Source organism: Zootoca vivipara, chromosome Z (assembly GCF_963506605.1).
Source record: "Zootoca vivipara chromosome Z, rZooViv1.1, whole genome shotgun sequence".
Lineage (NCBI taxonomy): Eukaryota > Metazoa > Chordata > Lepidosauria > Squamata > Lacertidae > Zootoca > Zootoca vivipara.
The window spans coordinates 35045293-35057972 of record NC_083294.1 but is presented as its reverse complement, the minus strand read 5'-3'; the positions used below and the strand labels follow the sequence as shown (position 1 = coordinate 35057972).

The following is a 12680-nucleotide window of genomic DNA, read 5'->3' as shown; positions in this document are numbered from 1 at the left end:
AACGCGAGATGAGTCGCCACAACCCCAGAGTCGGTCATGACTGGACCTAATGGCCTTCTTGGTCAAAGGCTGACACTCTGTCAGCTATATCATGTTTTCATATTTGGTGGGGTGGGGTGTTCAATACCACTGAATATAAACCTTCAAGACAAACAACACTTCTGGGATTAATTCCCCTTTTGATATTCCAGATTTTAGGCTTCTTTAAGGAGGATTAATTTTTAAGGGCAATAGTTAGAATTTTTGAGACATAGAAAGGACAACCAGCTGACCTTTTTATGAATCAGATGCTAGAAGGGATGCAGGAAGGCAAAGCTAAGCAGAGTCCAGTATGGTTTCAACTTGGATAGAAGACTGCATGTTGAGATTCCTGCATTGTAAGGGGTTGGACTAGAAGACCTTTGGGTTCCCTTCCAACTCTACAATTCTATGATTGTATAAATGAGGTTTCTCTTGTGTTCCCAGTGTTCTGCAATCAGCTTGGTAAACAGCCTTTATTCAATCAGTTTTAAAATCCAATCTCACCTATACTATTTTTAGTACTTCCTGGTAACTCTGGTTTTGTCTGGGCAATTTTATCAGATTTATAACTTTTGAAGTGTTGTTATTATCTTTCAACAGGCAGCGGAGTGGCATTTTTTTGAGGAACATGTCAAGAGTTTAGCTAGGCGCATCTGATGATTCCCTTCTAAACCAATTAAATATATGTATTTGCCAATGCTGAAATGATTCTCCAAGGACAAGGACTTTCAGCATAAACCTCTATCTTTTTTTGATTTGCAAAATACAAATGCTTGCTATGATGTCCATGGTTTTGTTTTGCAAATAGTTCTACAACTCCAAACACACATATAAGCACAAAGCAGGGAAGTGAGGCAATTACTTTGCACAAATGAAAGAGAGGGGGGTTATATCCCCCCCCAAACGTTTAGTAGTAGTAGTAGTAGTAATAGTAATAGTAGTAGTAGATTATTCACAAACTGGAATGTTCCAGCATTCTGTGATGTACTTCTTTCTCTTTCACAGAGTGCAACGGGGTGGGGGTGGGGATTGAAATTAATCTGTGTACATGAAATAATGCCATACTGGGATGAGTCTGTTCTTTTTGATGCTTCATTATGTATAGTGATCATTTGAGTTCCATTCTTTTTTCTTTCTTTCTTTAAAGCACTGTTGTTTATTCATTTCACCTAAATTAAGACAAACTTGTCATCATTTTTCCTTGAAAGAAGTGTTACTTACACAACAATAAGATCTGGCTTCTGATACTTTGTTTGGATTCTGTTAGACCATATAAAAATGAACATTGAAATCGATTGCTCCTCCTCTTCCTCTTCCTCCTCCTTTCCCCTAGGGATGTTAAGATATTTGCTGTATATTCCTGCGTATAAGACTACTTTTTAATGCAGGAAAATCTTCTCAAAAGTCGGGGGTCGTCTTATACGCCGGGTCATATTTCTTATATGGGGAGTATATCCCAAACTCTATATTTTAACTGGAAAAGTTGGGGGTCGTCTCATACGCCCAGTCATCTTATACGCCGGAATATACGGGTACATATACTGTACGCACTAGAGTCAAGATGCATTTTCCTTCTGATTCCCTCAAGATTGTGTCTATATTCAGCTGTAAAATTTTGGGAATGTATGTATGGGACAAATGTACGTATGGGAGAAATAATATTTGAGGTAGTGTGGTTCCTATGGGAATAACCCAAAGGTTCCATATTCAGTAAAAATCCAGAACTACAAAACTTTTACTGACTGCTCAAACTCCCCCATACAGTATTGGGGATCTTGGAGTAGTACAGTAATGAAAATTGCTTATGTGTTGCTTATTTATCCTATGTCCAGAGCAGAAATCAGTTCTGCAATTATGATCCACATTTGATTTCAGTCTGTAAATTATATATAATTGGTAGTATCCCCTCCCTCTTTTGCATTGTGCTTCCTTGCACTGAAATGAATAGGGTAGAATATTGCAATGGCAATATAATTAACATAAATAATTATGTGAATAAGTCACATGAATTACAAATTTTCACAATATTGTACAGTAAGATGAATAATGAATTACTAGCTTTTGGAAGAAGATGAACTGCAATGGAACAGAGACAGCTCTGCTTGCATAACATGCTGGGCAGAATGGAAAACAATACCTTCCCAAAATCTCATTCGCCACTACAGGGATTAAAACATGCCAGAGGATAAATTACAGGATGGTTACTATTTTCTGAATAGGGGTGTAAGGGAGCAGCAATTTCTGTCTTGTCCTGGTGTTCATCACAATCCACACTTCTTTCTGATCGGCTATAGTTCAGCTTCCACTAAGACCTATATTATTCATCTTGTTATCCCAAAGGCTGAAATTAATGTAATTAATTGCACAATTAGTTTCAGTGGAAGGGAAATAGCAAAAACAATGCAAAAAACCCCAGTGTTGGTTATCTGCATAAGAGTTGCAGACTAAAGAAACCATCATAACCATTACCACTTGCAAAATAAAAAAAAAATTCCTTCAGTAGCACCTTAAAGACCAACTAAGTTTATATTTTGGTATGAGCTTTCGTGTGCATGCACACTTCTTCAGATGCACACGAAAGCTCATACCAAAATATAAACTTAGTTGGTCTTTAAGGTGCTACTGAAGGAATTTTTTTATTTTGCTTCGACTCAGACCAACACGGCTACCTACCTGTAACCATTACCACTTGCATTTGCTTGTGTGATTTCCATTCTGGACTTCAGATGAGAATGCAGTTTGTGGCACTTTCTGCTCTTGTTTCTGTTTCTGACAGAATTCTCTGACATCCCTAGTGCTGAACCTCCAGATTTATTTATTTTTTTCTCCCATGTGCTTATTTGTGTTGGCTTTATTATTACTCCCAGACCATGTGGCCTCACTTGCATGGAAGCAACAATCTGACGTGTACTGAAATGTGTCAATAGTGCTTCAACCCCATGGCTGTGGGATTTGTATAAAATGTCAGAGTAAATATTCTGTCACACACACACCCCTCCATTTCCATCATAACAGCATTGTACAAACTGAGGGGAAAGGGTCTGGTTTTTCTTTTCTGGGACAGTTAACGTTTCTGGAATCTTCCTTCAGGCTGTAGAGAAACTGGCGTATTTAGAGCAAAGCACAGTCATAACCGATATCCTAATCTGTCCTTCACATACAGAATCAGTCTCCTGTTCTCTGTGGTTTGTGTAAATGTCTCTCAGCAGATCTAATCATGTGCGATGGAGATAAGAATTTGCTTCCTTAATTCATCTATCTGCATTCTATTTTAAATCCTCTGTGGAGGTGTTTTTTTTGTTTCTTTTTAATTGACCAAGAAATGAGAAATCGCCTTCCAAAATATAGTAAGGGTAGGAGTTACAAAGACATGGCTCCTGATTTTGCCAGCTTTATAGGCCATCTAATTGGACTAATCTGTTCACACCAATATACTAGGTCAAAGCATTGGTTGACATAATCCAGTTTTGCCTACTCTCACTTCATTGGCAACCCATGGTCCTGGGCAGAAGTATTTTATATCCTCCTCCTACGTTTCTTTAAGCAGAGATGCCTGGGACATTTAGCAACGTAAAAGAGCCAATGGCCCATCTAGGCCAGCATCCTCTTCTCTCAGTAGCCAACCAGATGCCTATAGGAAGCCCACAAGCAGGTTCTGAGTGCAGCAGCTTTCTCTCCACCTGTGATTCCCAACAATTGGTATACATGGGCATGCTGCCTCTGACAGGGGAGGGGCGGACGTAGCCATTGTGGATAGTAGCCACTGATAACTTTACCCACCATTATTTATTTCCTAATTGTCTTTTGAAGCAGTCTAAGCTGTTGGCCATCACTGCCTATTGAGGGAATGAAATCCACAGCTTGGCTGTATACTGCATGAACTGCTTCCTTTTCTCTGACCTGAATCTCCCAAGACTTCACTTCCACTGTTTCACCCCTAGTTCTTGTATTATGAAAGATGGAGAAAGTCTTCTCCCAATACACTTTCTCCATGTTATGCATACTTATATATAAAGCTCTGTCGTGTCCTCCCTCTAAACCAAAGAAGCCCCAAAAGTAACCTTTCCTTTATCCAGTTCCTTATTCATTTTTTACATGTGAACAAAAGCAAAAGTGTCATAGACTGCAAATATGCTGTTTGTCCAACCCTAGCTGTGAGAGTTTCTGAGAGGATGTCATAGCGATATAATGGGCTTAAATTTGTACAGGAAAACAAAAGCCCTACTAAAAAACGTTAACATAAATCAAGCAGCAGTTATATATCCAGCGCATGCAGCATTTTGAATATTTGAAATGTGCACGCTAAATATTAATATTAAAACTCCTGCGCTGTACATTTATTAAGATGCCTGCCTTGATACAGTGCAAAGAGCATCATTCTGTGCTGCTTTAAGTGGGAAAGCGGTGTAATGTGGCCTCATCTTTCAGAATGCATGAAAATCTGAATTACACACTGGGTATATGACAGCAGATGGAGGACCTGCATCCTTTATTACTGCTGCAACATTCACGCTACTGTAGTTCTGAATGTATTCTCATTTATCTGTTCCAGGCAGTAGTTTGCTAGCACTATAAAAATCACACAATTTGCATTCATCCCTTTAATTTGAGTTGGGAGGCAGTAAAGGGTGTATTTCTGTTAACAAAATCGGGGGTGGGGAATAATGGTTGCAGGTTCAAGTATTCTATGAATTATTCTGGGAGTTGCTGTTTGATCTCAGATTTTGCCCTTATATGTTTTCCACTGAAATACATACCGTAGCACATGGGGACAAGAATTGCTTGGATTATTTATCAGAAATAACAACGATATAGGGTTCTTTGAGTACTTTGAGTGGATAGCTGCTCATGGGGTAGGACTTTTCCAACCTCCCATTCCTCACTGCAGCCTGAAAAGCTGTCCTTGTGAGCAGAGGGACTCTTCAGTCTGTATGTTATGTGGTGACCTGAGGCATCCAGGAAATCCTTACTTACAGGGGCAGCCCAAGATGTTGCACACCTACAACACTTTGCAGTGGTAGAGCACTGCAGTAGGTCCCAAGTTCAATACCCATTATCTGCAGATAGGGTTGGGAGAGACTCCCTGTCTGAATTCATGAAAGCTTTGCCAAACAGCATAGACAATACTGAGCTAGGAGGATCATTGACCTGACTCACTATAAGACACGTTTCTATGTTCATTCAAATATGGTCTCCCATGTATTCTGGTGGCTTGTGCTGATCTCCAAAGATCATATTTATGCTACAGAGAAGGTCCATAGCTCATCCCTGACATCTCCGGACAACTGTCAGTCGCAATGGACTGAATCAGCTTCCTTTGTTCCAGTATGGTGCCCCCTCCCAGTTATATTTAGAGCTGTATGGAGGGGACATAGCTCAGTGGAATCACCTGCCTCCTTCTCCACAGAACAGTGTTATGATTGTAGGGGGGACCGTCTTCATACTTCCACCAGCCTCAGAAACTCACGGTGGGGATGGCCTGTGAGAGAGCACCTGCTCTGTGACAACCATTAGGAGCTTCCTCTCATAGAACTGCACCTGGCAACTTCATTATGCAATTCTTTGTGAATGTTCTTATATCTTTATCTGTGAAATGTATATTTTCAAATGTATATTTTTTTGTAATTGTAATTTTTTTAAGAAAAGTTTTTAATGTTGTGTTTTCAATTTCTGTTAGTGGGTAATTAATAAATAGCCGCTACCTGCCTTACACAATTACATAAGGCAATATGAGCACGACCAGTTGCCATGAAACCTCCAAGATACAGTCATATATCACTAAATATGCATACTCTTAATATTCACTTGCAGTGCAGAATTCACGTGTGCATGTGCTACAGCTCATGTACTCACAGATGGGGTGTTTGCTTGATGCATGTGTCTTCATCAAACCTGATCCTGTGTGTGCTTACTAGGAAGGACAATTTGACAAAGATTAATGGGGGCAATAGTTTGCAGTCTTAATGGAGTCATTAGGTAAATAAACTGGTCTCCATCTAGAGAGAGTATAAGGTGCTTAAACTGATTGAAATCACTTGGCCAAGGGCCAACAAACTCCACCTGCATTGGGTTTTAATTATCATGTGTTCAAAAATGTTAAATGTGTTTGGTGCAGTCTACTGGTTGGTTGAAAAATTGACAAAAGTAGGCATCATACCAAAAATACCTCTATATTTTATGTTGTGTCCCAAGGTATATCATCTTAAGGTATTAATGCTTAATTCCATGAAACTGAGAATTCTATACTCATGGGATGTGTTGCAGGATACAGATAATGGCATTTCCTATCAGTTATTCTCTTTAAGGAACATTTCTAAACATGGCACATTGCTGTTGATATTTCATGTGCTTTTTTCATGCTAAATACTGAATTAGCAATTGTATATATTGAAAACCGGGCTTGTTTCAGTTATTCCACTGGGCAGTCACATCCTGATAGACCCATCACAGTCTATTGATGTAACAGTTGGCAGCTTAAATCCCCAACCGGTCCTTGATGTAACCAACCACTTCAATTGAACTTCTCATGAGTCAACACTGGACATGTCCTCCCACCATGTTTATGTATGGCCAGCTCCATCCTACTTTAAAATGAGTAGTATGTATGTTATTATACTCAGAACACATTGATTATCTCTGAATGGGGCAGGGGAGGCAAGTTGTAAGGTTGATGTTAATTGTGCCACTCACTCTTGGGGTAAAGCTTACTGTGACTTCACAATGTGAGTTTAGAGTTGTGGCATCAGTTCTATCAAATCCTCTTCCCTTTGAAATGAAACAAGCCCCAACATTGCTATGTTTTCAAGATTAGCTGAAAACCTTTCTTTCCTTCCAAACCTTCCCAAATTGTTTTATTTTTGCATCTTTTAATTATTGTTGCATCTTGTGGGTGTTTGTATTATGTACTCCACTTTCTATACTGGTTTACTGTTTGTTTGTTTGTTTGTTTGTTTGTTTGTTATTATTTATGAATTTATGAATCATCCTCCACATATGTCTCAAAGCAATTTACAGTCATACCATGTAAAAGAAAACACACACAATTCCAAACTACAGCAATAAAATAATACAGAACTAGCACTGAACTTGTACTGTGTTTTGACATGTTTATACTTTATTGGCAGGTAGAGTTTGGTTTTTCATTGGAGGTATTATTTTCATTGGGTATTATTACTGAATGAATGCATGAAAAAACCCACAAATAAGGTCTGGATCCAAATCCCCCCCCCCCCAGCAAAAAAGAGAGAAAAGTTTACATTCTCTCCATTGGTGGCAAAATCTAGGAAAGCATTTCACCTGATACTCACTTGGGGAGTAAAAGAATCTGGCAGTTTCTTGGGACAGAGTGATCACCATTAGCAGCTGGAATAGAATGGCTTCTTTTGTTTCTTAAAAACTCCCCCCCCCTCCAATACTGCTGTTACAATTAGCAATGGTGGTAACAACATACAGTTCAGTATCTGTGTTGGTGGCAGCCAGGTGACCATTTTGGGTCTTTCCACAGTGCCCTGGTTTTAGTGTAGTTCTGGAACACTGTTGTGGGGATGGGAGCAACAGCAACCAATTGTAAAGAGTATTTGACGAATAGTCAGTTGAATGCCCATCATTTTTTTTGGGGGGGGGGTGAGAGGGAGTAAATTATTGAAGTCATTCACAGAAAAAACAGAAGACAAATTTATCAGAAAGTCAGAGAAATTTAAGCCCAACTCCAGCAGTCAGGGATTTATGTGTGTGATAACTAAGATGAAATGTGCAGACTCATTGTCCCGACCCCAAAACAGTGATTCCATTGTGCACGAGAATGGGCATCTGAATTCAACCCTGCATGTATTTCTGCTTGAGTTTCTTTCTTCTTTTTCAGGGTATTGAGTATTGCTCTACCACCACAGGTGCAAATGCTCATTAAATTGAAGTGCTATATCCTACAGGAAGGTATTGCAAGCCCAGGCTTCTGCCTCAGCAAAGCTATATAGGAGTGATGGAAGAGTGATTTTGATTGTCAAGGTTAAGTGTTTGACTGTGAATCTCTTTGTCTGTCTGTCTATCTATCTATCATCTAACTATCTATATCTAATGCACTGAAAAACATTTAAAGAAAATTTCTCATTTTTTGTGTTTACATGACAGCCTAAAACAGCTCCGAAAAGGACCTTTGGATCCATTACAAATGAACAGGTAAATATGTATAAAAGCCACAGGGGATTTCTTTCTTTCTTTCTTTTTCTTAAAACCCCTTTGTTGTTAATGCACCACATTGTCTCTGTGTAAGTATAATGGAGTTGCTAACCCTTTTTCAATATTTTCAATTTGAATTGGTGAATGTGGAAAACTTGATTTTAAAACAAGCCAAAACGTTTGTTTTAAATCCAAATGGTACTGATATCTCCAAGATAGCAGTATGTGAATGTGTAACATCCTGTTTCAATGCTAGTTAAGCATCGACCAGTATTGTTTTGGGTTCAGCTGTACATCCAGCAGCTCATTATCAAATGCATGTATCTCACTAGATATTACTTAACTATTGCATGGCTTGCAGCTTGTCTCCACTGAAAAGTGATGTGTGTCAAGGTTAATGTGAATATTATTGATGATAAGGAAGCTGTGACTAGGATGTGTCATCTGTGATGGTCCATCACTTGATGTAACAGCAATTAGGGAGTGAGAAAACTGTTTCCAGTTTCAGCCTTGCTGGCACTCAATTATAGGTCTTTTCAACCCCATTTTATGCAGATATTGTAAAAGAATGCATGAAAGACCCATGTTTAAGTTGTATGCATTTTATGAACACCTGTTAATCCAAAATCCACTGTTTTATACATGCATTTCAATGCATTTCCTTAAAAAATGCACATTTTTGTGTGTGCAGTATTGCCATGCAAAACAACAACAACAACAACTGCACATACAAATGCTCATTTAATATTGAAAAGACTTGAAATGCTTGTAAAAAGGAGAGTTTATTTGGCAGTGCATCACAAACTCTGGATAAGTGTGTAATTAGGGATTTGGGGGAAATTCAGTTCTGCCTGCATTTAAGGGCAAGCAATAATTTTCAAAAACAATATGTGAACTGAAACACGACCTTCTTTCAAAATTTGCACATATCCACACTTTGCACTGCAGCTCTTTTGCTCTGTAATATGTTCAGAAATGCATATGAAGGGCTACACTGTTCATACCATATACCTGTATAATGAAAACCAGATAAAAATGCATTAAATCAAGGGAAATTGCTTGGCAAAAAAATGTGTATAGTAGGCAACAACGCATGCAAAAAAAATGTATCTGCAATAGGAGACATTAGCACTAGAATCCTGATGAATTTCCCTGAGGGTTTTTTTCTTTAAATCACAAACTGACGTCGATGCATCGTCACTCATCCATATGTGCAATGTGACTGGGAGTTGCATTTCAATCCACATATATGTTTGGGAGCATCTGGTTGGTCTTCTCCAAAAAGTGGACCAAACATATTTCTCCACCCTCTCTAGCATGCATGTTGTGGCATGGCTGAAGCAGAATTGCCTTGGATACAGCCAAGAGTTTTCTCTAGGGCCACACCTAAACTCCATTCCTTAGGTGTTCCAGTTGGGCTTCACTCTGTCTGCATTCTGACGGCTCATCATTCTGTCTTTCCAGTATTTCCTTAGTTGATTTGGGTGTTTCAGGTGATCTCTCACATGGTGCAAAAAAAATAAAAAATCCAGTGGAATCTAACAGCAGTTTAACTCTCAATTCCTGTTAAATATTTTCAGGGAAAAACACACACGTTTTAACCCCATTAAGTTGGAAATTTTCATGAAGTTTCAGCTTGGTATATGCCAGAAAAATTCTTGACATGTCCTGATTTTCTGGTGTAAAAGTGGTGTTTGTGTGTGTGTGTATTGGGGGGGGAGGGGGAAATTGGCAAAATGTCAGGGAAAACCCAGATGTATGGCAACGCGATTGGAAAAGCAGCTCCAAAAGCTTGAAAAACACTATTTTGGGGAGAGTAATTTGGGTTTGCTATTTCAAAAAAAGTCAACAGGTATGCAGATACGCAACCCTAAAGATGTTTATCTTGTAGTTTTCCTGTTGTTTCCCTAACCACCCATGTATCAAAATTTTGGTGGGAAACCTGGTACCCAGTCCTCCCCCCCCCCACAAAATTTAGTGCGACATAGCAGTTCATCGATTGTAAAGTCATGGTTCCATAACACAATAGGCACTGCAGAGCAAAAAGAAATCAAGACAGAAGCTCTTGTATTATAACTGGTAAAACTAATGTAATAAACGTCACATTTGAACGCAGCCTCTGTCTTCTACCACTCTGTTTTAAAGTGTCCAATTTATTTATTTATATGCTGCTTGTCCACAGCAAACAGTATCCAAAGCAACTCACAATAAACATTTAACCTGTTATCAAAATACATATCATATCTTTTTTGGGGGGAGGGGAGACAATTACAATTTGGTGAACATAGTATAAATTATGGGTGTCCAAGCCTTCCTATAGTTGAAGATTGAACCTGAGACCTTCTGCACGCTGTGCCTCTGACCTGTCACTGTTTCCCAGAGGAACATTTGAACTTGTGTGTCGAGGACCCCCACAGCCACCCTCAAATAAAGACACAATTCTCACAGAATTTTTGTTTAAGGTTTTTTGGCATAAATTTTGGCCACAACTTTATTGATTACAGTAGGGGTCCCCAGACTTACCCGCCTTCGGGCCAGTGCCCGCCGCGCCGATCGTGCGGCGGGCCGGAGGGTGGGGGAGTGCGCGCCAGTGCGCATGTACACACCCATTTACTGGCGCGGTGGCACGCTTCCAGGCCAGAAAAATCGCCGAAAATTGTTTGTGCGCATGCGTATGGGCCTCCCCCGACCCGAAAGTGCACCTCTCCCGACCCAGAAGTGCACCGGAAATGATTTTCGGCGTTTTTTTCCACATCTGGAAGCGCGCCGCCACGCAGCGCGCCGCAAGAGCGGGCGGCAGCAGCGGGCGGCAGGGGTCGTCGCGGGTTGGATTGGGAGGCCAATTGGGCTGCATCCGGCCCGGGGGCCGTAGTCTGGGGACCCCTGGATTACAGCATGTGAGTGGTTGCATAGACATTGGTTCATGACTACCTGCGAAAGTCAGTAAGGGAAAACATTTTTGGGGAGAGCGTAGAGCTGGGCGCCAGGCTCTCACCTCTCCCCAAAGGCTCCCAGGGGCTCTTGTGTGGCCCTAGCCCCTTGACAGGGGTTTGTACAAGAGCATGGTGAGCCTCTGGATTCCTAACAGAATACCCTTGCAGCAGCAGCATTGGAGGGGTGGGCACAGTCAAACATACCCCATCCACCAACCAAATTAACCAATGCCTGACTGCAACCTTACAAGTTGTGATGATTTGCTATGCAGTAGGCAAAAACCAAATGGCACCAGCCAATCAGCCAAATGGTAAAATTCCTACCAGGCCCCTGCCCCCAAAGCAGACGACCCCTAGACAGGCATAGCAAGGTCAATGCGAACAACCCTAAATATAGGGTGGGCGGGTGATCCAATGCGCACAGCGAAAAGAGGAAGCTCAAAGCACAGGGAACAAATAGCTCCTCAACAGTCACTCATAAAATACCAAATTCTCCCCAACGACTGAGGGGTACCCAATCAGATTCGTGGCCATCTATACTAACCCACCCGGCAACTGAGGGATGTCTTGGTTGCCCCCACTGCAACACGTGCTCTCCATGATGAGAACACGCTTTCTCACATCATTTGAACTTGTGTGATTATTCACCGGTATCAGGTAAGTCATCATGAACCAAACCTGTTGCATCTTTTCATGCCTTCTGCTTAATATCTCATTTCCCGCTTCTTGTTTGTTTGCTAAATTATGAAGAAAAGTTATTAGTGTGTATATTTGCTTTTTAGTGTTCCTCTGCCCTGCCCACCGATGCTTACTTCCTGATGCATATTTCTACAGAGAGTGAACTGAAACTATCCTTTCTCTTAAATCAGATGCTATGCATTGTAATTGGGGGAGGGGGATGATTTCTCTCCCCCCCCCAATCATATGTGGTTGCTGAAGAAAAGATAAACAGAGTATGTATTTGCATGAATTAAAAATCTGTGTGTTGTTGTTTCAGGAGCTAATGACAGAATAATCAATGCACATCTGTCAACTTGTGTGCAAATAAAGAAGTGAAGGGATGCTCTTCTCACCATTTCTGTTGCTTTTTTCTGCCAATCGTTGCAAAATAAAAGGAGGAAAAGAAACGCAGCATATATAATTTCAGCTATTTTGCAAAGAGAGAGAGAGAGAGAGAGAGAGAGAGAGAGAAGTTGGCTGCTGCCCTCAAGCCATTTACTGTTTCTTTTGAAATGACTGTGATTACTTCAGGGTAAAGAACCTAAAAAAGATACCGCTTTAAATTCAATGCAGGAAATACCCAGTAAAAGTACACAGAAAATCAGAGCTTGTTTAAGCGTTTGTCTAAGACTAGTGTAGCATCAATATTGCCTATATAGCACTTGACACTCAAGTAAAAGTTAAGTCCCTGCCCTAAAGACTTAATTTCGGTTGCAGGGTAGATGACAAAGGGATAGAAAGCATTGATTGATCTGATCAAATGCAGTTACACATGCTTAGGTTTACATTTCCAGAGGGGTAGTCTTGTTAGTTTCTTGCATAAGAAAAGAA

At 40.3% G+C, this 12680-nt stretch overlaps 1 protein-coding gene across 1 annotated transcript in view; it reads left to right on the top strand.

Annotated features, from left to right (window-relative positions):
• PCDH11X (protocadherin 11 X-linked) overlaps positions 1-12680 on the top strand; it is a 176682-nt gene that overhangs the window by 147109 nt on the left and 16893 nt on the right. Inside the window, exon 3 of the mRNA XM_060270233.1 lies at positions 8149-8196. Coding sequence (XP_060126216.1) covers positions 8149-8196 — 48 coding nt within the window. The remainder of the gene's footprint in view (positions 1-8148; positions 8197-12680) is intronic.